Source organism: Polyodon spathula, chromosome 3 (assembly GCF_017654505.1).
Source record: "Polyodon spathula isolate WHYD16114869_AA chromosome 3, ASM1765450v1, whole genome shotgun sequence".
NCBI lineage: Eukaryota > Metazoa > Chordata > Actinopteri > Acipenseriformes > Polyodontidae > Polyodon > Polyodon spathula.
The window spans coordinates 59,000,451-59,024,320 of record NC_054536.1 but is presented as its reverse complement, the minus strand read 5'-3'; the positions used below and the strand labels follow the sequence as shown (position 1 = coordinate 59,024,320).

The 23,870-nt window shown below is 39.0% G+C and overlaps 1 protein-coding gene across 1 annotated transcript in view; it reads right to left on the bottom strand.

Annotated features, from left to right (window-relative positions):
* The window catches only part of dcaf13 (ddb1 and cul4 associated factor 13), a 42,553-nt gene extending 20,499 nt beyond the window's left edge, over positions 1 to 22,054 (bottom strand). Inside the window, 6 exon segments of the mRNA XM_041242077.1 lie at positions 3,013 to 3,126; positions 10,028 to 10,037; positions 12,458 to 12,583; positions 14,795 to 14,960; positions 20,182 to 20,310; positions 21,993 to 22,054. Coding sequence (XP_041098011.1) covers positions 3,013 to 3,126; positions 10,028 to 10,037; positions 12,458 to 12,583; positions 14,795 to 14,960; positions 20,182 to 20,310; positions 21,993 to 22,054 — 607 coding nt within the window.
* Between the last annotated feature and the right edge of the window lie 1,816 nt (positions 22,055 to 23,870).

Below are 23,870 nucleotides of genomic sequence, written 5' to 3'. Positions count from 1 at the left end.
AAAAAAAAAAAAAACAATTCTAGTTAAGAATTAAAATGTACGCTGGCTCATTAAGTACAGTGAAAAAAACTGAAATGTGTTAATGTCGAGATCACAAGATAAATTCTCTCAGGACACACGGTCATGTGCTTGTCAATTAAAATATTTAAAGTTGCACTATTACAGTAATCTAGGTTGTTCGTTTTTGCCTATTAAAATGTTTCTAATCTTTTAAATCTTTTTTGTATAATACAATACATATTGTCACTTGTATAAACATGCAGTGCCCCAAAAATACATTACGTTTTGTAGTAAAACTGGGTGCCTACATTCATCCAAAGTACTTTGGCATTCCAGTTTGTTTAAGGTCCTTAAATTCAGTTTGACAAACCACCTTCCCTTGATGGAGCCCTGTTCTTCCACTAACTACAGTTAACACAGTCAGGTATATTCTTGCAGCTGTAGGAGGTTATGGGTGTCATTAGCTTAGTCATGCATTTTTCAAAGTAATCCATATGTGGTCCAATTTTCTTTAAATTCTTAAAGCCAAGTCTTGTGTCTGCTGCCAATGGTAATACATTTGCTAAATCCTAATCATATGAGTAAAAGGAGCTTGTTCAGCCATTTTTTCCTATTTGCAGTGGAAATGAAATGAGTATTGTGCTGCACCTTACATATTGCCTTTTGCTAAGGAAGTGTCCCAGCTTTAAATTAAAATGTGTTTGGGGATTTTGGCTTGTACTATTTACGTGGTATGGGGGTCAAAAGGTGCCACTGTACTTTCAGCACCAAACAGCAACGTTACTGTAAAGCCCTTGTTACACGAGTCAATTTACTAGCAACTTTTATCGCCTTCACTCAAATCCCGTGAGGATTGCCCCATGTAACAGCCCTGACAACGTACTGTCAACAATCTGGAAACTGCCTGGCAACGCGATTGCTTAAGTGGACAGCAATCCTACTACAGGCAACAGGTTCCAGGCAATATCCAATCAGAGCACTGGTGTGTGTCACTTGATTATGTCTGCTACAGTGAAAACAATAGTTAAAATGGACACGAAAACCGTGAAATTACCGTGAAAGGCCTTTTTATAGAGATAGATAGATAGATAGATACATAGACAGATACGATTGATAGATTTCATCAATATCACTGGTGTGTGTCACTTTGAATCACCATGTCCTAGCTAGAAAACAATAGTATAACCGGGAAATTAACGGACTAAGGCTTCCTTTTTATTAGTAGATTTATAGATGACATAGTTTTCCCTTCTATAGACTTAGAGACATGACAAAAATAGATAGCGATAGATAGCATGGCGCCGCCCGTCGCAATAATGTTCTGCCAATAAATAAATAAAACAGATCATATTACTGTATATTGTTCTTGTTCTGAACTCTGTAACTGGTTGTATCATCGCTTTGAAGCTCATTCAGTAAACTGTGAAAGCAGCCTTCTTCCTGTTGCTGTAAGAGCCACTTCTTAACCCAAATGCTCTTTTGCTGGCGTTTGTGTTTTTCTTCATCTTCTAACAAATTAATTAATAGAAGTGCACTTATGGCTAGGGCTGGGATTTAGTCACGGTGGTTGCGGGTGTCACGGATTCCCTGTCTTTTGCTGATGTGCGCGACTTGCGGGGATGTTAGTAAATTGTGTTCAATATGTATGTGATTTTATTGGAAAGTGTTTCTCGTTAACATTAAATTTCACATTTAAAAAAATATGCATTTATCATTTATTAATTCTAATAAATAATTGGAATTAGCTTCCTGTCTTTTTTTTTTTTTGGAGAAGAAAAATAAAATTCTGAATCAAACTAAGCTCTTCAATTAAATACTTCATGAAAGTTATGTTAACAGTTCATAAAATCAGTGTGTCTGTATGTGTGTGTGTGTGTCTTAGTGAAAATTATGCTAACAGTTCATCCATCTTATTGTGATTGTTGTACGGTTGCAATTAATTTAATGTACATGTCTCTTGTCAGCCCCACACCCTCTTTGTGTGATCCTCATGTGTATTTATTCTCTGCTTAGTTCAGCGCTTATAAATGCTACTGTTAGTTAGTAGTCACCGTTTATTCTTCTGCTTCGTTAAAGCGCTTATAAATCGCTACTGTTAGTAACGTAGAGTCACGCGTTGAGAGCAAATGACTTTTCACTTGTGCTGGTTTATATTGCTGGTTATTGCTTTCCGGCCTGAACACATTGCCCGCACAACTCACTTTTGGTCGCAAAAACAATGAGTTATTTTATAAAAATAGTGATCTATTTCTAATATCCCCGTAGCACTTTATGTCTCCCTATGTCATATTTTTATCCCCGTGACTTTATTCTCCCTATGTCATTTTCTCTGTGATTTTGAACGCATTAACCGTGACTGCTCCGTGATTTTGTTATATGTACAAATTTCCAGTCAATCCAGCCTGACCAAGTTTCTGTAAAATGATTGGATATTGCACTTATTTACTGTTAATTCCAGAACCACGTGACGTAGTTCTTAAACATGATTGGATATTGCTTGGAGTAAAGGCAAGTTCTGTCTCCATTCCTTAAAAGCTTACCTCTGTGGCTATTACCAATGGTGCAAGGGGGTACAGTTTTGGTTAACAATTTGTCTGCGTGCAATTGTGACATAAGATCATTATTTCATGACTAATTATCTGAATAACATGTTTCAAGGCATTTATTTTTATAAGTATTTAGTTGTTAGCTTAGGGAATTTTTTAGGAAAATGCTAGCTTCCTTAGGATTAATGCGGCACTGCTCCTTATTGCCAGTGCATTAGCAACAACCAAGAACATCCAGATTTAAGTGGAAAATGCAGTCTTCTGGTACCTAACTTTCCTGACTTTTTGGTAATGTTGGAAATTCGAAGATCATGTAAATAACATGATTTTAAAGCCTGTTTTTAAAAATGGTTATCACTCATTTAACAAAGAGAGAGCTAGACATTTTGAACGATCACAAGGCGATCACAGTCAGCACACTTACTTTTTGTGGCGAGCCTCTTTTATGACACGGAGCTCTTTAGACTGAAGATGGCTTTAGGAAGGTAGCAGTGGCGAGCAATGCGTCTGATCTGGGGGTGATGCTGGAACTACTCCTTCAGCTTCTAGCTGTAGTTCAGGGCAGCTTTCTGGCGAGGGGGACAATGCAGAAGGAATTTAGAATTAGAATAGGGATTAACCTTATCTTGCTAATTTAACAAGGATGTCTGCTATTTAGTTAATATCTGGTGTTTCAAGGTGGCTCAGACTGGCACATTTTATTGCTAAGTTTACCAACACAAATCAGGAAGTAAATTTGTTATTGTGCTTATAAAATTGCTATTTTAGAAATACATTTATAAACAATTATAAGAAAGACTAACTTCAATGTTTTAAAATCATGAAGAAAAATGTACTAAATATTCTTCTGCACTAAAATATAGTCCCACCGGTCAATTTACATTTTTGGAATGTATTTATTAAAAACATTATTATTATTATTACCCTTGTGTGTGCACTATACTTGTCCAGTATGTTAACATTTCCTATTTAAAGCTTCTTGCCACCCACTGATGTACTATAAATCTCCAAGTTTCACTATAGACCGGGGAATCAAATGAAAATATCTAAAAACAGGGGAAAATGGGACCCATTTTATCCTCAAATTATCATTTTGGTACTGACATAACATTACAGGGAAGACAGTTAGAGATTTATAGGCCTGTAAGGCAACAACCTTCTTAGTATGTACAATCACATCTGTAATTACAAACAATACAATATTTAATATCGACACAAAAACACTCATACGCCAAACGGGATTAAAATGTTCCACCACATTGCCTTTAGATGCATTAATTACCAATACATAGTAGGCCATTGATTTGTCCTGCAACTGCAATTTTAACATCATCTTTCAATTGATCTGTTGTATTCTTTCTCCTAAATGATAAATATATGTCGATTTTATTGTATTTTTTAAAACAATGATATATGAAAGGAAGTTGCAGCTTAATTAACCATTTTAGCATTAAAAAGACAAAGCAAATACTAAATATTTTGTTAAGTTTGATACAGTTATCCCTCGTTATAAGGCAGCCCTTTATACCTTGGAACAGTTATAAGGTGGTAAGGTCAGGGCTCCCATTTGCCCCATAATGACACTAGAACTTGCAGTCTCTCACCTATGCCACCCGATGACAAGTGTTATAAAGGTAGAACACTTTATTTAGTTAAGTTCATAAAGCTAATGTTGCTGTGTATTATGTAAAAACTCTAAATGTGTCTCATAGCTATAAATCACCACACACCAAAAAATTTAAATGCAGTTTAACAACAGGCAGTTAAGGGTTATCTCTTCTTGACAAGCCACAATAATGTCTTTAGACAACTTTAGAATCAACTTATAGTTACAATGTCTGACAGCTCGCCCCCTGGTCTCCTAAGGGTCTAATGTGGCTGTCAACAGCCATCATTACAAAAGAGACTTACTATATTTTTAGGGATAGAAGTAAACTCCCATTGCCCAGCATGTTGAGCCATAGCATGCTTTACTACTAGTGTAACTAGCCACTGTGAACTGGCAACAAGGTAATAATCTCCATCAAACCTGTAATGGTTCAAATAGCTACAGTATGCTAAAGGAGTTTTCGCAACAAACTGCTTAAATTTAACAGCCTGTGCCGAGTAATCTCTAAGCAAATATGCAGAGGTCCATTGTCCTAACAGGAAAATGATTGTAAATTAAGGATACTAGGCCACCATGACCTACATCCACAGTACTTCTGTGCTTTTGTATCTTTCATCAAATAGGTTAGGAGTTGGAGATGGTCTTGTCTGTTTAATAGCTATGGGAAAACAGTTACATATATTGCAGTCTATTCCTACAGTACCAAAAGTTTTGTGTTTATTTTTCCCCCAACAAAAAGAGGAAGCCATTGCTTATTTTTTTCCTTCCCATTGCAGAATTTTAAGTTATCTGCAAATCAAATGTTACTGAGGTATCAGGAGCAATGCAATAGCTGGCAAATCACTTTGCACTAATTAAACCACTGCTTTCACTTCTACACCTCAATCAATGAACAGATCCCTCATTCCATCACTGGTTAAATAAATGTATCCTCTTTCTCACAGTCAAGTTCTCTTTTGTAAGCCAGTCTCAATAACTGCTTCTGTCCTAATAAATCCCTGTAGTCGTCTTCCCTTATTCTGCAAGAGGCTGTCAAACTCCCCCAAGTTAAAAGGGCTTTTATTCTAATTAAAGCAATGATTTAATTAAATTCAATTTGTTTAAGAAAAGCAAATTGTTGCTGATCATGTCTAACCGCACTGCTTCCCTAGACAAAAAAAAACCCCAGTTAAAGTAATTTATGTGATTCTCTGCTTGGTCTACCAAAAATGGAAGAAAAACACGTTTCTCTGCATTGAAGACATCAAATAGTTGTTTTCATATCTGTATATATATATTAGCTATATAAAACCAAACCCAGTTATATATATATCTTATATATCTGCCATAAGATACAACCATTCTTTTTGTTTTTCTGACCTAACTGGGAACCCTTGAAAATCATACTTGAACAGGTTACAACACACACGTGACAATGCAAGCAAATATAAACTGTAATTTTATAAATACTCCCCTCACTCTCCCCCCAAAAAACACATACCACAATTTAAGATGACCACTTTCAAGTTTCTTTTTTATTCTACCTACAGCCAAAAATCATCATTAATCTATATTATATATGTATAGTTTTCTTGTTTTTAAACCATTTGTGACCACTGCAACATAAAACATATCATCAGGTTTTTATCACCTGAAGATCGTGTCACTGTAAGCAAATTGGCTATGTTTTATTACTACTACATTGCAGGACTTACACACTTGACAATAACTAGTAAAAACACTGCAATAAAAGGCAAATATATGCAGCATTATCTGTAATCCTTGAACACAACTGAATGCTAGTTTTTATGTACTGTATGATGTTGTAATCAGATACTATTGAATGTTGGTTTGTTATAATTATGTACAATAAGACATTGGCTAGGGGTGGAACAAGGGCTATTTAACCCTGGGAAATGTGAATGAAAAGTTGTATTGAGCTTGGTGCCTGGAGTCAGACCCAGGGATCCTTTGGATTCCTGTATTGAAGATTGTTATTTTGTGTACCTTTTACTATTTGAATAAAGCATTTTACAAACCAAGCAAGACAAAAAGCTTTCCATTAAATGCAAGCGTGCAAAGCAGAATTCCAGAATCCGGCATTTCCCCGAGTCAGTGACGGAGCGGTGCGGTACGAGCGGCAGCAGCGGATCCAGCGTGTGAGCAGAGTAAGCAGCCAGAATTTCCTGAGTCTGAGACAGCACATATGGCGATGCGACTCGGCAGGAGCGGATCCAGAGTGTGAGCAGAGTAAGCAGCCAGAGATTCTTGAGTCAGACTCGGCAGCAGGTCCAGTGTGTGAGCAGTGAGGCAGCAATTCCTGAGTCGGAGACAGACGGCGGCGGATCCCGAGTCAGAGATGGAGCGCCGCCGATGAGGTTCTCATTAACAATTCAACAGACAACACAATAAGCAGCAGATCCAGCGTGTGCGCGGTGAGGGAGTAATTACACAGACAGAACGGCAGCGGGTCCCGAGTCAGAGACGGAGCAGCGCCGGTGCGGTTCTCATCATTAACAACATGAAATAAAATAATACAACTAAATACACCACATCTAACTACGATACCCCACTACAGTCATAGTCTGCCAGTGCTTTGGATTGCCAAATTGTTTAGACTTCTCGACACAGACTCGCACACACCAGGAAACCCCTCTGCTCTCCAGTGATCTATGGCAATCATCAATTTCCATTTCAGGAATGTTAACTGCATGGCACTCCCATTGATTTTTGGTCACCACTACCTATGCTAGGCATTATGTCAGATGCAATGGGGCTAGTACATAGGCGACTTGAAAATGTCTTGTCTTGAACCAACTTGGACCCAACCCCACTCCTCGCTACAGAAGCTGCACTGAAAATTGATTCAACAATTCTTGATTAATTAAATCTTGTGTGCCATTAATAATTTGATTGTTAATGGTTCATTATTGCTCTTGGTCTGTTTTAAGTGATTGGAAGATTGAAACTGCTGATTGGTGCAACAACCCTCATCTGATCTTATTAAGTGCACTGCTCACAAATGAATCTCTTATATAGATTACAGTAAAACGTGTGTCAAAGACTGGGCCTGTTCCCACGATGAAGTTAACTTTCTAGTGGATTAAAGATTCTGGCTTTGAGCAACTAAACCTATCTGCTATACTATCTGCCTTGACAATGGTGGATTAAAAGTAGAAGATTTAGTTTAATCTTAAAACACACCTCTCTGGATGCTTTTGTTTTTATAGCTCCAACTTCAATTAGAAGACAAAAAAAAAGCTGATGATTGCAGGGGGAACTTCTTGCAGAGATTCTTAAAATTTATACAGAACCAAAAATGTAATGGCCCAGTGTCATAAAGACGGCTGCAGTGGGTGACGTCAGACCAGAAAAAGGAACCAACACAAAACAAACAGAGAGGTGGAGTTTGGTGAAGCTGAGCGATTGCTTTCGCTAAGCATTTAATAATGAAAAACAGAAAATAAAAGGTTGCAAAGACAAACAAAAACACAGGACACGGAACTTTCGCCAAAATGTTTTTCCAAAACAGACTACACAGACAAACACGGTGAGCTAATATTTTAACTATTATTATTATTATTATTATTATTATTATTTCCTTTCTCTTTTTCACATTGGAGTAATAATGGTATACATAATTTTGCGGATATTTTTAATGACAGTGGTCTGCGTACGTTCCATGATTTGCAACTTCAATATAACTTGCCAGGATCTTCTTTCTTTTTCTATTTACGTCTCCGTTCTGCAATGCGTGACTATGGGGTTCCCTGGGGAGCACAGCTGCCTATACACCCACTTCACAACTTATTAGATAAACAGGGCAAAACAACAGGGTTGGCTTCAGCCATTTACATCTCTCTTTTAAAGACCTCTTATAAACCTCTAGCACTTTTTACTGTATGGAATAGAGATCTGAATTTTGGAGATGACGAGATTTGCTGAAACACCTTCTGGGGCAACATAAATCTGGCTTCCAGGAACCCTAATCATCAAATGATTCATTTCAGTTTTTTTCACAGGGTATATTTAACCCCTCACAGACGTTTTCAAATGCGACTTACCCCCAGCCCTTTGTGCATGCTCTGCCCCCAGGGTGCTCTGGGTACTTTTTTACATATGTTTTGGGAGTGTCCAGATGTGGCTCACTTTTGGGCCCGAGTATCCTCATCCTTATCCACTATTCTTAACACGAATATTCCAGGTTCTCCTCAGGTCCTTCTTCTGAATGATGACTGTACTCTCGATCTCTCACGGCAGCGGAAGAGGATTTGGTTGGCTGGCCTCACAGCAGCTAAAAAGTTACTGGTGCTCGTTTGGAAGCCGCCTCACTTCCTCCCTTGGCAACATTGGCTCCTCACTTCCCTTGACATTATCCATATGGAACAGTCTAGTGCCCGAATCCATGCTGCCAGGGGTGGGGGTACTGTGGAGGCATGGAGTGCAGCTGCGACCATTGTCAGGTCATTATTATAAGATCCAGTGGGATGAAATCTATAGAAGAAAGGGGGCACCAACTGGGGGGGGTGGTTTGTGTTTGGGTTTTTATATTATGTTGTGTTATGTACTGTTCCATGTTGTTCAAAAAAAAAAAAAAAAAAAAAAAACTATTATTATTATTGTTACCTCCGTCTCCAATCCCATTTTCCACTCACCGAACACACAACCCAGAGTGAGTAAAAACATGCTGCTTTTATGCAGCTGTACCGAGACTAGATTGCTAATCAATCATTCAATTGGAGTCTCGGTACAACTGCACGTGAATTAATAAAAAAGTGCAATTCCCTGTGCTCAAATATTATTACATTTTACCTGCTCGTGAAAAGCTGTGCAATCCTCGTGCCTAAATACAAATACACATTTTAAACACTCGTGTTACACAGACCCATTTATATCCCGTGTACCAATGACTATACACCAACATTAACATACTTACACGCAACATACAACAAATAAATAGCCCAGAGGCAGGGCACTCTTCCACATATGGGGTATATTTGTCCTTTGCGCAAAGCACACCTGGCCTCAATGGCCACCTCCCCCCTTAAAAACCGAGCAGTCCAGGTCAAAGTCTTGGGCCGGGAAGGGAGGCTTCACTGGGCCCATGGATGAAAATGCTGTCAGCTCCCCTGCCGATAGTGGCACGGCCGACAGCATGGTGGTCTACTCCCGCAACGGAAACTTGGGAGGGGAGCCCCTGGCCATAGAGGTGGCAGCGGGAGCTCTGCTTCTCCCTCTTACCCTGCCATGGGTGGCTCCATAGGCAATGTGGAGACAGAGGCAGCCCCTGGCAATGTGGAGCAGCAGGCAACCCCAGGCGATGCAGAGCGGCTGGCAACCCCAGGCGATGCGGAGCGGCTGGCAACCTTGGGCGAAGCGCGGCAGGCATCCTTGGGCGAAGTGCGGCAGGCATATGGTCTCCTGGCGACGAAGGTGGGAGCAGCATGTAATCTCCTGGCGACAGGTGTGGAAGTGGGGTGTAGTCTCCTATCGACGGAGGTGGGAGCGGCGTGTAGTCTCCTGGCGACGGAGGTGGGAGCGGTGTGTAGTGTACCATTGTTACAGGAGACTGGTGCGGCTCTTCCTCACTTGCAGGGGACTAGTGCAGCTCTCCCTCCTGCTCTGGAGACAGCAGTGGGACGTCTCCCTCTGACACTGGAGACTGCAGAAACGGCTCCTCTCCCTCTGGCTCTGGAGGCGAAACCAGCAGGCATTCATCCTCTGCTGGTGGAGATGTGAGCTGCAAGTTGTCCTTCAGCCCAATGAGGATGCAGGTAGGCGTGGCTCCTCCCACTTGGAATGCAACCTGCTGGGGCAGTCCCATATCGGCAGCCAAGTAGTTGATCACCACGGTTGCCGGGTTCATGAAGGGCACTGGGTAGTACTGTTGTTCCCAGTGTTCCCTACGTTCCCCACCTCTGGCCCACAGCAGGTCAACAACCAGTGAGAGGTCCTCCCCACTCCACTCCGGGTCCGACACCCAGTCCAGCATCTCCTCAGAGGACAGGAAAGGCTCTGTCTCCTCCCCCCTGGGCTCTAGTTCCTCCTTTTCATAACTTCAGAAGGTACAGCTAGAAAAGCCATGCCCCTGTTCGCAGAGGGGGCACACCGGCGACGGCTGGTTGTATTGCCCTGGGTTCCTAGCCTTCAGGCAGAACTCCTCTGTGTCCTCCTCCTGCAGTCGTTGCTGCCACATTCCTCTCCCGCTTCTTCTACCCATTTCTTTATAATTATTATAATTTTTTTTTTTTTTTTTTTTTGTAATCCAAAAACACTTTTTTTTTTTTTTTTTTGGGTGAGGGGGTGTGTGTGTTTTTTTTGGGTTGACAGAGGGGGGGTGGGGGGGGGGGGGAGAAAAACGCCACTGGGGACGAGATCTAGGAGGCGACGTAGATCCTCCGCGACCATTAATCCCACTTCTAAAACCACGTGTCACAAAGATGGCTGCAGTGGGTGACATCAGACCAGAAACAGGAACCAACACAAAAACTATATATATATGTGTTTTGTGTATATATACACACACACACACACACAAAAGTTTGAGAGTTCGAGTACACTTGCTTGTTTTTTTCATAATTGACAATGTTTTACGTTGTATACGTTTCTGTAAATACTTGAAAATGAAAACACATGTTACAATATACAAAACAAAACATAAGGAGTATCAAAGCAATGTTCAAGAAAATTGAAAATTGTCTCTAAATCTTGGATTCCTCAAAATAGCCACCCTTTGCCTTAATAACAGCCTCACAAACACGAGGCATTCGGTTAACAAGTTTCAGCAGGAAATCACCCGACATGTCTTCCCAGCTCTTCTGCAGCAGTTCCCAGAGATGTAGGGCACTTGTGGATAGCTTTGCTTTGACTCTTCTGTCCAGTTCGTCCCATACAAGTTCTATGGGATTGAGGTCTGGAGACTGGGCAGGCCAGGTCATTAGATTGAGTTGTCCTTCACTTTCCTTCTTCGCCAGACAGTTCTTGCTCGACTCTGAGGTGTGTTTCAGGTCATTACCTTGCTGAAGAATGAAGGACTGCCCAACTAGCCGTAATCCTGATGGAATGGCATGCCTCTGAAGTATGCTATGATAGCCACGCTGGTTAAGCTTGCCATGGACTTGGTGAAGATCACCACAAAGCAACCCCAGACCATGACACTGCCTCCTCCATGCTTGACAGTGGGAACCACACATGCAGAACTCATGCGCTCACCCTCTCTGCGTCTTACAAATACTCGGCAGTTGGACCCAAATATTTCAAATTTTGACTCATCGGTCCATAAGACCGACTTCCACTCCTCAAACGTCCAGTTTCTGTGTTTTTTTTGGCCCAGGCAAGTCTCTTCCTCTTATTCTGCACTCTTAACAATGGTTTCTTTGCAGCAATTCTTCCAGTTAGGCCAGCTTCACGCAATCTCCTCTGACAGCTGATGTTGAAACATCTGTACTTGTAGTAACGTTTAGCTGAGCTTGTATTTCAGGGGCAGTTAATCGCCGGTTTCGCAGACTTGTGACTCGAATGAAGTGCCTGACCTTGTTCGGTCCTCATGAGTGCCAGTTTCTTCAACTCGTTTGATGGTCTTGGCCACAGCAGTTACAGACACTTGCAGAGTTCTTGCGATTTGTCTTAAAAGATTGACCTTCATTTCTTAAAGTAATTACAGACTTTTTTCTTTGCTTAACTGAGTGTATTTTGCCATTTTCTGCTCCCTTACATTCAGGAATGACAAACTTGTGCCTATGCTACCTATATTTATAGTAATCATGGACCCTCACCTGTTAACAATAATTGGTGGCAAAATGTTAATTAGGTAACATGCTAGTTAACTCAGAGAACATCTAACAAATACACTTTTATTCTTAGGCCAGTGTTCTAACACCGTGTTATACACATTTCAGACTTTGAACTGACTTGGGCTTCAGACTGAAATCCCCTTGCTTTGGGTGACCATTTCATTGAAATTGACAAGACTTACATTTTCATTTAAAAATTAAATTGCAATTCACTTATGATTATCAACTTTTATAAGTACACGTATCATATAATGAAATATTAAGTGTTTATAGACAAGTTTATACAGTTAAAAGCATAGATTATCATGAAAAACCTGGTTTCAAGCAGGTGTACTCAAACTTTTGACTGGTACTGTATGTATATAAACAATGGAATGGGAATCATTCTTGCCAAATTGACCATTTCAATTAAAAGTATGCTTTCATAAAATAAAATAAAATAAAAACTGTATTATTTACTCTACTGTTGCAATACAACTGACAAGATTCTCTCACTCCACTTCAAAAGAAATAAAAAAACAAGGCCTTACCTGTTTTTCAAAACCATTTGCCTTCCGTAAGCAAATGTTCATTTCATCCAAGCCACAAAGAATGTACTTGTTGTCAGTCAACCACTTCACACAGATGACATGCTGCGTGCGTTTTGTATGATATATCTGCCTGAAAACAAACAAATTACAACATACTGGATTAAGTACACATTTTGATACTGCACTGGAATATAACCAATTACAATAAAAGGGGCATCTGTCAATATTTTATTCTACTGTATTACATTTCTTTGAATTTACAAGCTAGTATCCTTAGTTGAGAAAACCCAATAGCTTGAATAAGCTGTATTAAGGTTATTAGTTCATACTGCACACAACCCCAATAGTGTTTAAACCCTGACAGTGTACACTGGTAACATTCAATCCAACATACAGGTTAATGAACTAAAAGAAACAGAAATAAGATTCCTATTGCATAGCAGTTTCACCTGTTCCAGGTGTTAATATGAGCCTGATTAGCCACATTGTATTGGTAACAAGCTCAGGTGTGTCTTATTAAACTTACAGTAAAACCAGGAATGGATCAAACCGCTGTGCAATGGGGTTCTTATTTCCATCCCCAAGTAATATCTGCCATTCCTAGCTCCTGAAATTTTGTATTGTCAAATGGGAGAAAGCAATTTTCAAATTAACAATGTATTAAAAGTATAACATTGTGCTTGTAATCATATTCCATGGCTACTTTAAAAACACCTTCATACAACACACACACACAAAAACATGTCTGCCTAATTATGATTTACAAACAATTACAATCAAGTTGCTAATCAAAGTCCTAACTTACAATGACCCCTATAAAATTAATTATTCTGTGTTCAGCAAACTGGAATTTTCTGCTAAATCATGAGCTAATGCATTTAAATGCTGAATTAAAATCAATATTTAACAACCCACTGGAGGGAATCTTTTCAGTATCTTCCACGCTAACAGGTGGATCAATAGCACTTGCATTAAACAATTATTATTCGGCAGGACTAGAGAAAGATAGGTCCAGGTAAACTTGTGACTTGTACATGCTAAAGTGATCTCTAAGCTATACCTCAGGTCTTCTGCCATTTTTAAAACTTACAAACCTGTTGCATCAGATTTACTCTTTTAAATATAAAAGTACTGAAGAAACTTATAGAACATCCAACCAAATTACATCCATGTTAACTTTTCTACCATTAATTAACAATACGACTGCCTGTGCCTTCCAAACCTCAAGATGTAAAACCCTGGGCTTTAGAAAAAAATAAATGTCCTACTCATTACAATATTAAGTCCCTTATTGCGTTACAGAATTGATTTCATTCAGTTAAGTCCAATTCTCATTGATGGTTTGACACATCTTATTCACTTCCTGTCTGACAGTCAAAAGGGCATCTTACAGTTTCCTATTGGCAGCATAGAAAGCAAGTCCGAGTCTAGTAGAGTTCAATTACCTGTGAAACCAGAGTAAAGAAAAAAGATTCACTTCACTTACAGCTGTGGCCAAAGGTTTTGCACCACATAAAATTTCAGGATTGAGACAATTAAAAAAATAAAAAAATTAAAAAAAACTATATGAAAAAAACAACTATATGAACAAAAGGTAGATCTTTTATTCAACATCATGTAATCAGAGAAATTACAAAATGATTTTGGAGAACTTCATATAAAATGTGTTAACCAAGATCTTAAAATGGTCCTGGTACTATCAATATTATCACGTCTCCCTTTTCGACTGTAGAAGTTTCATTTTTACTTTCATTTCATATTTGAATTATGTAGATATTCCAAAGACTTCAAAATAGATGAAATTGCTACTGCTTCCTGGTATAAAATCACTTAATGTGTTGAAGTTCAAACTCATCCCAATGTAGCTGTAATTGGACCATGTGACTTACTGTAAAGGTACCAGGATGCAGGAGTGTATCTATAATGTTGCATTTGAAGTATTTGCGCATCCCTAAAAAAAACTAAACATAGCAATGTTAATAAAGCTAAGAGGTAAAAAAATGATTGAAAAGGGAAGGCAGTGAGTTACCCTCAGGTTTGAAACCAGTTTAAGTTATAAATGAAATCAGCAGACAGCAGTTGACAAATCTAGCATGTTGTAAAATACAAGCTGATTTACATCCCACACAGATTGCTCACAAAGACCACTCATCTCTGATCTTGTGTTCTATAATATAATATAATACAATATAATATAATACAAAAAAAGAAAACAAGAGTTATAATCTTACAATCATTTCAATGCCTATGATAAGACTCCCTGCTTGATCAATAGTGCTAATGAGAACGAGGTAGGAATAATATAGGGAGTTTAGGATTATGCAAACAGTCACTGACCTGCTGTGGGCTCTTGTCTACAGGGAAGATGCCAATAGATTTATTAAAACTGGCAGAGACAAACTCCTTCCCAGTCAGGGAGTAATCGACATCCAGGACTGCAAACACGTGATCCACGTGCAACATCACTGACGCATCCAGGCGACGCATGTTGAAGGTGTACAAGCTGCAAAGAAACATATTAATGCTGCTAGTCAAGTGTTGGAACAAATATTCAAATAAACATTGCGTGAAATGTATTTGATGGCAAAAATGATCATGGTTGTATTTGTTCATATAACAATTTATACATTAAAAAAAAAAAAAAATTGAATGACTGAAAATAAATAATGCACAATCTGCTGTACAGAAGTGTTTCCCTCTTTTCTTTAAGTAACTTGATGGGTTTATTATTGAGAGATTACACTAATATGAGAGCGTGTGAGCATCCTCTGATCTCACAAGCCTAAAGCCAGAATCGCTTTTACGCTACTAAAACAGTCTTTTAAATTTTGAACATGAAAAACCTTTGCTTGTCCTACCACTATGCCAGTTATTCCTGTTAAAATATAACCCGAGTGGCTCATCCAGTTAAAGCTCTGCCGCTGGGAATGCACGGTGAGTCACACAGCTTGGATGCTGCCAGCTCACTTTCAGGCTGTGCAAAGAGGCCAAACTTTGTTGGGGACTCCGAAGGGGGCGTTACATTGGCTCTGACGCTCCCATGGTGGGGGATGGGAAACCGGCAGGGATTGCTTCTCCTAAACGCGCAACAGCGAACCCTACTGGCCAGACACCAAGCACATTCAGAGTGGTCTGGCTTTAGGCTCATGAGATCAGAGGACGCTCACACGCCCTCAGAATGTCTGTGCTGTGTAAGGACTCGCTATGGTGAGGAGAAAAAACATAATTGGGCATTCCAAGTTGGGGGCAAATTAATAAAAATAATAACTGGTCACTCAAAAAATTATATTAATATATATAACTTTAACTATTATATATATATAATATATATATATATATATATATATATATATATATATATATATATATAGTGGCTTGCAAAAGTATTTAGGCCCCTGACCAATTCTCTCATATTACTGAATTACAAATGGTACATTGAAATTGCGTTCTGTTCGAAATTTTATTTTAAATCACTTTAACTCAAAATCAATTATTGTAAGGTGACATTGGTTTTATGTTGGGAAATATTTTTAAGAAAAATATCTTGCTTGCATAAGTATTCAACCCCCACACATTAATATTTGGTAGAGCCACCTTTCGCTGCAATAACAGCTTTAAGTCTTTTGAGGCAAGTATGTACCAGCTTTGCACACAGTGTCAGAGTGATTTTGGCCCATTCTTCTTGGCAGATTTGCTCCAGGTTGTTCATGTCGACGCTTGTGGACTGCAATTTTCAAATAGTGCCACAGATTCTCAATGGGATTGAAATCAGGACTGACTGGGCCACTGTAGGACATTCACCTTTTTGTTCTTGAGCCATTCCAATGTTGCTTTGGCCTTGTGCTTGGGATCATTGTCCTGCTGAAAGGTGAATTTCCTCTCATCTGACCACAAAACCTTTTCCCACATCGCAGCTGGGTCACTCTCATGCTTTCTGGCAAACTCCAGACGCGCTTTCAGATGGTACTTTTTGAGTAACTGCTTCTTTCTTGCCACCCTCCCATACAGGCCAGTGTTATGCAGAGCTCTTGATATGGTTGACTGGTGCACCATTACTCCACTCCCAGCCACTGAACTCTGTAGCTCCTTCAAAGTGATTGTTGGCCTCTCTGTGGCTTCTCTCACATGTCTCCTCCTTGTTTGAGCGCTGAGTTTTGAGGGACGGCCTTTTCTTGGCAGTGCCTGGGTGGTGTGATGCAGCTTCCACTTCCTGATTATTGATCCAACTGTGCTCACTAGGATATCCAAACACTTGGATATTATTTTGTACCCTTTCCCTAATCTATGCATTTGTATTACTTTATCTCTAACTTCTGTAGAATGCTCTTTGGTCTTCATTTTCCTTCAGATTCACAGCCTTACCAATGATCCTTCAACAGTGGGGTTTTTATCCAGAAAATGAATAGCTTTAATTTTTCTTTAAAATTAACCACCATCCCGATGACCATCCAGCGGTGCCAGGAACGGTTTGGGAAACACACGTTCCAGTTCAGTGGCGTTGAGAGCCTACTCCCGAAGAACCTCAAAGGGATGGAGTGATCACTGATGGGTCATCGTTTCTTGAGGCTGGAAGAACGCACATTGAAATGTAAAAGATGCTACAAAAGCACACGAACTATCACATTTTAATACAAAAACGTTATAAATGAAACTAACCAAATCTTGTGTTTTTTTTTTTTTTTTTTGTTTGTTTGTTTGTTTGTTTTTCTGTAAACGATACACAGTACACGTACGCTTTACATAAAGGTACTTTACCAGAGCTAGTGTAATTAAACAAACAAAACACAGCATTCCACAACACAGGCTGGCCAAATGTGATCACAATAATTGTTTAAAAAAAAAATAAAAAAAAAAAAAGACTCTTACCTCTGTGTATATTATTTTTTGTTTCACAGATGTAATCGTCCTTGTTTCTGCTAAGTATTTTCACTTTCTTTTTAATACATAAATGCAAATGACCGCAAATACATTTGTTTTTTTTATTTTACATTCTCACACACTCACATTTCATTCTCCCGTGTGTTCTCTGAGTCTGAGCAAGTCAAAGGTTAGCTGTTTAAACCGTCATGTGGTCTAGTTTGACTACGCGGTGGCCATAGTAACTGTGGGCAAAGCAGTGTGTGTGTGTGTGTGTGTGTGTGTGTGTGTGTGTGTGTGTGTGTGTGTGTGTGTGTGTGTGTGTGTGTGTATATATATATACATTTTTCTGAAGTCACTTAATAATGACATGAGACAAGTTTTATTTTTTGCTATTGTTGAAAGTTATACATTGGGGGACAGTTACAACAAGATGAAACTATAGTTCATAATACGAAACAGATAGATTTTTGGCATCCTCCACATTCTAGCAGTGCCATATAGTTGTTGACGTGAGACAGTAAACCTAAATGAATAATATATTTTCAAGTAGCATAACATTTACACGAGTCCTGCTGCCCAAGAAAGCACCGCGGCTTTACCAGGAGCAGCGGTCTCCATTGGTCTCTCCCTATCAGTACCACGTTAGGTCTCTTCAGTCTCGTCAAATACGAGAACCTGGTGGCCGGGCGGTTTTTGTGTTTCATCCTCTCGACTTTGTGAAAATCTCGTTTGCAGGTAAGGGTGTGGTATGCAATGGAATTTTATTAGTAAGTTTTTACTGTTATTTATTTATTTGGGTCATTCTACAAATGAGGTGGCAAATGCTGTCACTCACCTTTGTAGTAATTAAATTCAGATAAAAATGGCAAATGATCACATAATACCAGAATGCTTAGTTTAATTAAGGTCTTTATGAATATTCATATTATTTTATACTCTTTTACCAGCAAAAGTTTAATTTATTTTATATTTCAAAATCAGTGAAAGCATGAAAATTGGCTCGTCACTCATATTATGAGCAGAGGTGTTATGACATTTTTCTAGTGTTAAAAATATATATGTTGATTGGTTTTTAAAGCTTGGTTGTAAACAAGTGTATTTAAATATTTGTATAGATATGTGGATAAGTAGTAGTCTTAAATAATTATTTAAATATGTTTAATTAAAATTTGTCACTCAATTTAACGTCAGTGGTGTTTGAAAATTCTCCATTTACAATGAAATAAAAAGGCCTCAAGAAATCCTTTTGTTGCAAAAGGTCATTGGAGGTGGGGCTTGAGTGATGAGCACATGGTGAGTGAGTGTTGTTACTTCCTTTCATTGGTGGGAAACTTTTTTTTTCTGGGAGGCTATGGTCTCCATCTTGGAAAATCTCTCATTCCTCAGATTTGTCAGTGGTGTTACCTTCAGTGGTGTTACCAGTCTTGCTGGTAACACCACTGACAATGGGGTACATCACTGACAATGTGTGTCTTTTTAGACATTATCCAGCTCCTAAACAAATGCTCAAAATAAAAAATACATATTATCATTACTGTATTGCAATATCATAACCATATATTATCACATGACTTGTCAGGTATGGCAAAACAAAAAAGATACAGGCAATGCAGGGATGCAGACCCAGCCCGTAGAGCAGTCTACCTTGAAAGGAAGAGACAGAAGTATCTACAGTAAATGATATAAAAATGAAAAAAGACAGAAGATAAATCATTTGTCAGAAAGAGGGGAAAAAATGTAGCGAAGGAGGTGGCGGGAGTGGCAGGCAAAACACAGAGAAAGGCTCAGGGCAGAAAAGAAAGTTTTGACCCCCCCTTCAACTCCTGAGGATGTCCACAGTTATAAATCTCCTAAGGTCATGAATCTCCAAAATGCAGATGCAGTGAGCAATTAAAGCAGGGCACCATCTCTGGTGCAGTGGAAGTAATCAGACCAATTTTGCTCACTGTTTAGTGCATCTGGTAACATTTGCTAGGCACCTATAGGGTGAATGTGAGTTTTTTGGCATGTCTTTGGCACTGCATGTACAACACATACCGGAAGATCAGAGAGAACTTGACGTCTGAAGAATGTTTAATTCACATTGACTTCAGTGAAAACCACACCTGCAAGTACGCAAAGGAAATTCAATCAGTTCATTTTGGTGGGTCACACCAACAGGCGACTCTTCATACTGGGGTTCTGCATGTTGAGAAACAGTCCCCTGTGTCTTTCTGCACTATCTCTAGAAGTAGTAGATGACTGTGAACAGGATGGCTTTGTAGGGGTGATGTCAGACCAGAAGAAGGACAAAGAACAACAAAGGTAGGGCGGTGAATCTGTGACGCTACAGCGTCCAGGGTTTTATTGCAAATAATAATAATCACAAACAAAACGTTGTAAACAAAACACACAAAACAGGACATGGCACTTGAGGCCAAAATAAAAAGGTCAAGAAAACGGACAACACTAAACAAGACAGTGGACGAACAGATGAACAAGTACCGTGCTGGCACTTCCAGCACGCTGTAGCAATTGTTATCTCAAAACCCCAAAAAACTCCTCTCTCTCACCCATTCTCCACTCACGAACACACAACCCAGAGTGAGTGAAAACATGCAGCTTAATGACTCACCAGCTATCTGGGCACATCTTGATCCAGTCTTACATATGGTTAAAGGTCAGTACCCAGAAGTTAGATGGATTCATTTTTTCAGTGACGGCTCCGCAACCCAGTACAAACAGAAAGGAAATTTCTACCTGCTTGCCACTGAGCCACACAAGAAGGGCTTCCAAGACATAACGCTTTTGAGGCAAGTCATGGCAAGGGGGGCCCAAGTGGGGTTGGAGGCTCTCTAAAGAGGTTGGCTAACTCCTTAACCCACAATGGAACAGATATTCCAGATGCACAGTCCTTATTTGAGGAGTTGAAGAGCTTGTAGACATCAGTGAAGTTGTTCTGTGTCAGTGGGGATGATGTGGAGAGCAAGACACAGATGATGCTGGGGGTGGCTCTTGTAACAATAAAAGGGACAATGAAAATGCATCAAGACATCAGTATTGCACCAGGTCATCTGAAATACAGGGACATAAGTTGCCTCTGTCAAGCCACTGATAATGTGTTGACTGGCCCGGTTAATGCCTCCAAGAAATTATTCTTGGGACAGACACACATGAAAAAGATGCCATAGCCATAAACAATGATGCTCATGCAACCAGATGTCATTGAGTCAGCACACAGCGAACTATGGTGCATTGTCAGTTATGATCATCGCATCAGAGGGCGAGGCAATCCACAGGCAAAGGGCATGAACCCAGGACCTCTCGCACTAAAAACATAGCGCTGATACTGCTGTTCAAAAGAGCCACTAGTCAACAGAGAATAGAAAAAAGTAGCCCATGATCATGCATCCCAATAGTCCTGATATGATCAGGACAGTCCCAATTTCCTAGCAAATGTCTTGTGTCCCGATGCATAGGAAGAAAGGCCCGATATTTAGTACTCATATAAAAAAATATTTTATTCTGGAAAGTTAGTGAAAACCACACACTGGGCTCTTTGTGCCACTGACACATCTGCTGATCGCTAACTTATATAAAGGTAAGACCGCTTCATTATGTCTATTTTTACTGTCATGATGGTCCTGTGGTGTTGAGTTGGGGGATGCGTCTATTATATGATAATATATATGATCAGCGTCCCGCTGAACAGTTTTCCAATGTTGGCATGTATGCATCATAGTTTATTCAAATATACTTAACTGTTGCACACTACCAGCATTATGTTTAAATATGCACTGTATACAACATTGGTATACCATTTTGATTTCAAGACCACATCACTAACATACTTAGCATAAAATATTTTGTAACCAAAGTTGTTGAGGCAGCAGAAAAGCAGACACAAATCAATCACATCCTATACTATAGATGTCATTTGATAAACTTAAATTTACCTGCGCTGGGGAAAATAAACAAACACTGCTAGGGAAGGGCTAAAATAATATAAATACAACTTCCAACAATCACTAATAGAGAAAAAAAACCAAAACCAACAACTAGATTTGTTCCCAGAGAAAGGAAGTGGTATCATAACATGAAACTTTGAAAATATATCTCTATCTACTGACGTTACCAGCATCACAGTACAACAGACGTGGGAACAGTGTCTTCAGGGAGTAGTAGTTTATCTGGTACATGCTGAAAGGTGTTTCTAATCGGCAGAAATCCGAAATCCGAGCTTGACTAAAATAAATTTACATATAGTAAACTTCGGTCAAACCACTCACTTTTTTTTATTTTATTACCAAACATAATCATTTAGAAATCCTCTCTAGTTTGTAGTTTTTATACTTGCTATCTGTCCCATATCCATTCTGCTCTGAATGGCTGGGGGTTGCTGTCAGTCATCTCAGTGGTCCATTTAGTACTGTAGTTTTCATCCTGTTCTGATAGATGTCATTGACTGAAGCAGCGCTAGAATGCTCTCATTTGTTTAAATGACTGTCAATCATCAAGACCTGCATCAACTGTGCACTTTCATTTGCCAATTACAGCGCCTGTCTTTCAAAAAGCCTACTTTGAAAGTAGCAGGTTAAGGTGTAGGTAAGCTTTTGCTTTATGTATACGGTGACAGTTACTAGATTTGAAAATGGGGTGCAAGAGAAAAACACTTAATGAATATTGTGCACAATACCCTGACCGATGGCTGAAGTCTCCACGGCAGGATGAAGCAGGCCCGTCTGTCTTGCCTTCCATTGACTCTGAATCCAGCTGTGCTGAAGCAGGAGAGGGGTGGAGCTCAGACTCCAAATAATAAGTGCAAGCTAGTTCTGTTCAACTATTTAATGTTTTGTTCTGTGCATGTTAATTTTACTCGTAAATGTATACTATAAATGTCTGTGTAATACACTTTTGTGTGCTGTGTTTTCCACAGTTTATTAAGGTAGTTTTAAACTTAAAAAGGTTCATCAGGTGGCATTTTTTTCCCATTTGCTAACAGAAACCATTTGACAATGTGTGAATACTATGTAATCACACATTAAATGTAACTTGTATACAAAATTTGATCTCTTGATTTATATAATGTATATTACGTAAACAGAAGTTGTTGTTGTACAGCGTAAGCTGTATTAAAAGAAATGTCTCGAAACCCCTCTGCTGTTTGGGATTTTTTTTGTTAAATGCCCAGACGACCAAAAAAAAAAGTTGAATGCAAACCGTGCAAACGACTGTCGATGTGTCATGGAGGCACAACACACCCCTGGGGTCATATTATTATTATTATTATTATTATTATTATTATTATTATTATTATTATTATTAGTATTAGTAGTAGTAGTAGTAGTAGTAGTAGTAGTATTAATGTTTTTAGTAGTAGTAAAATGTGACTGTGACTGATAATCTGCTTGGAATGGTGACTCTAAATAGTCATAATAATGATGCATGCTGTAGACTGTCAAATTCAGATACCGAGCAAAATAATCTGTTATATAATGACATTAGAAATGCGTGTAGCAAAGGAGAAGCCATACTAATGGGGGATTTCAACTTCCTCCATATAAAATGGAAAAACCCGGTGGAGAGCACATCAGGCGAAATTGAAATGGTAGAAATGACTACTTCCTAACGCAATTTGTCAAGGCAGCAACTAGAGGGGGTCGGCATATCATGATTTAATCTTTTCAAATAACAAAGACAGAATAACTAAAACAGATCAGAGAACCATTGGCAAACTCAGATCACAACATGGTCTAATTTGAAGTGATTTATAAAACCCAAAAGCAATGACCAAAGCTAAGGTTTACAATTTTAAAAAGGCAGACTATGAAGGAATTAACCAGAGACTAACAGAAGGAGATTGAAGTAAAATAGAGAAAGCATCCACAGAGAAAGGATGGCTATTTTTCTCAAATGTAGTACTAGAGGCGCAAGACAAATACATCCCAAAAGTAGACAAATCAAAATCTAAAACAAAATGGCAAAAATGGTTTAATATATCAATTTAAAAAAATATTCAGAGAAAAAAGGCACTTACAGAACGTTTAAAAGAGACCAAGAACAAAATACACAGAAAGAGTACTTGAAACTGCAAGCGCAAATCAAAAAGGAAGTTAGAAAGGCCAAGAGAGAGATAGAAATGAACATTGCTAAGGGAGCTAAAACCAATTCCAAAATGTTTTTCCAATAATGTAGCAGCAAAAGAACATTCAAGGAGGAAGTAACATGTCTCAGAGATATAAATGGCAACATCATAGACCAAGAGAAAAAAATAGCAACTAAATTAAGTAATTATTTGTCACAAGTTTTTACAAAGGAGGATACAGACAACATGCCCCACATGTTGACCTGTTCCTATCCAGTTTTAAATAACTTTAGCATAACAGGCAGAAGTGTTAAAGGGACTAGGAGCTCTTAAAATAAACAAATCCCCTGGGCCGGATAAGATCCTCTCAACAGTACTCAAAAAATGAGAAGTTATTTAATAACCGCTAACCAAGATCATACAACAGCTTCTTGAGAAGATAGTTGTACTGACAGAGTGGAGAATTGTAAAGGTACCTAATGTTTCAGT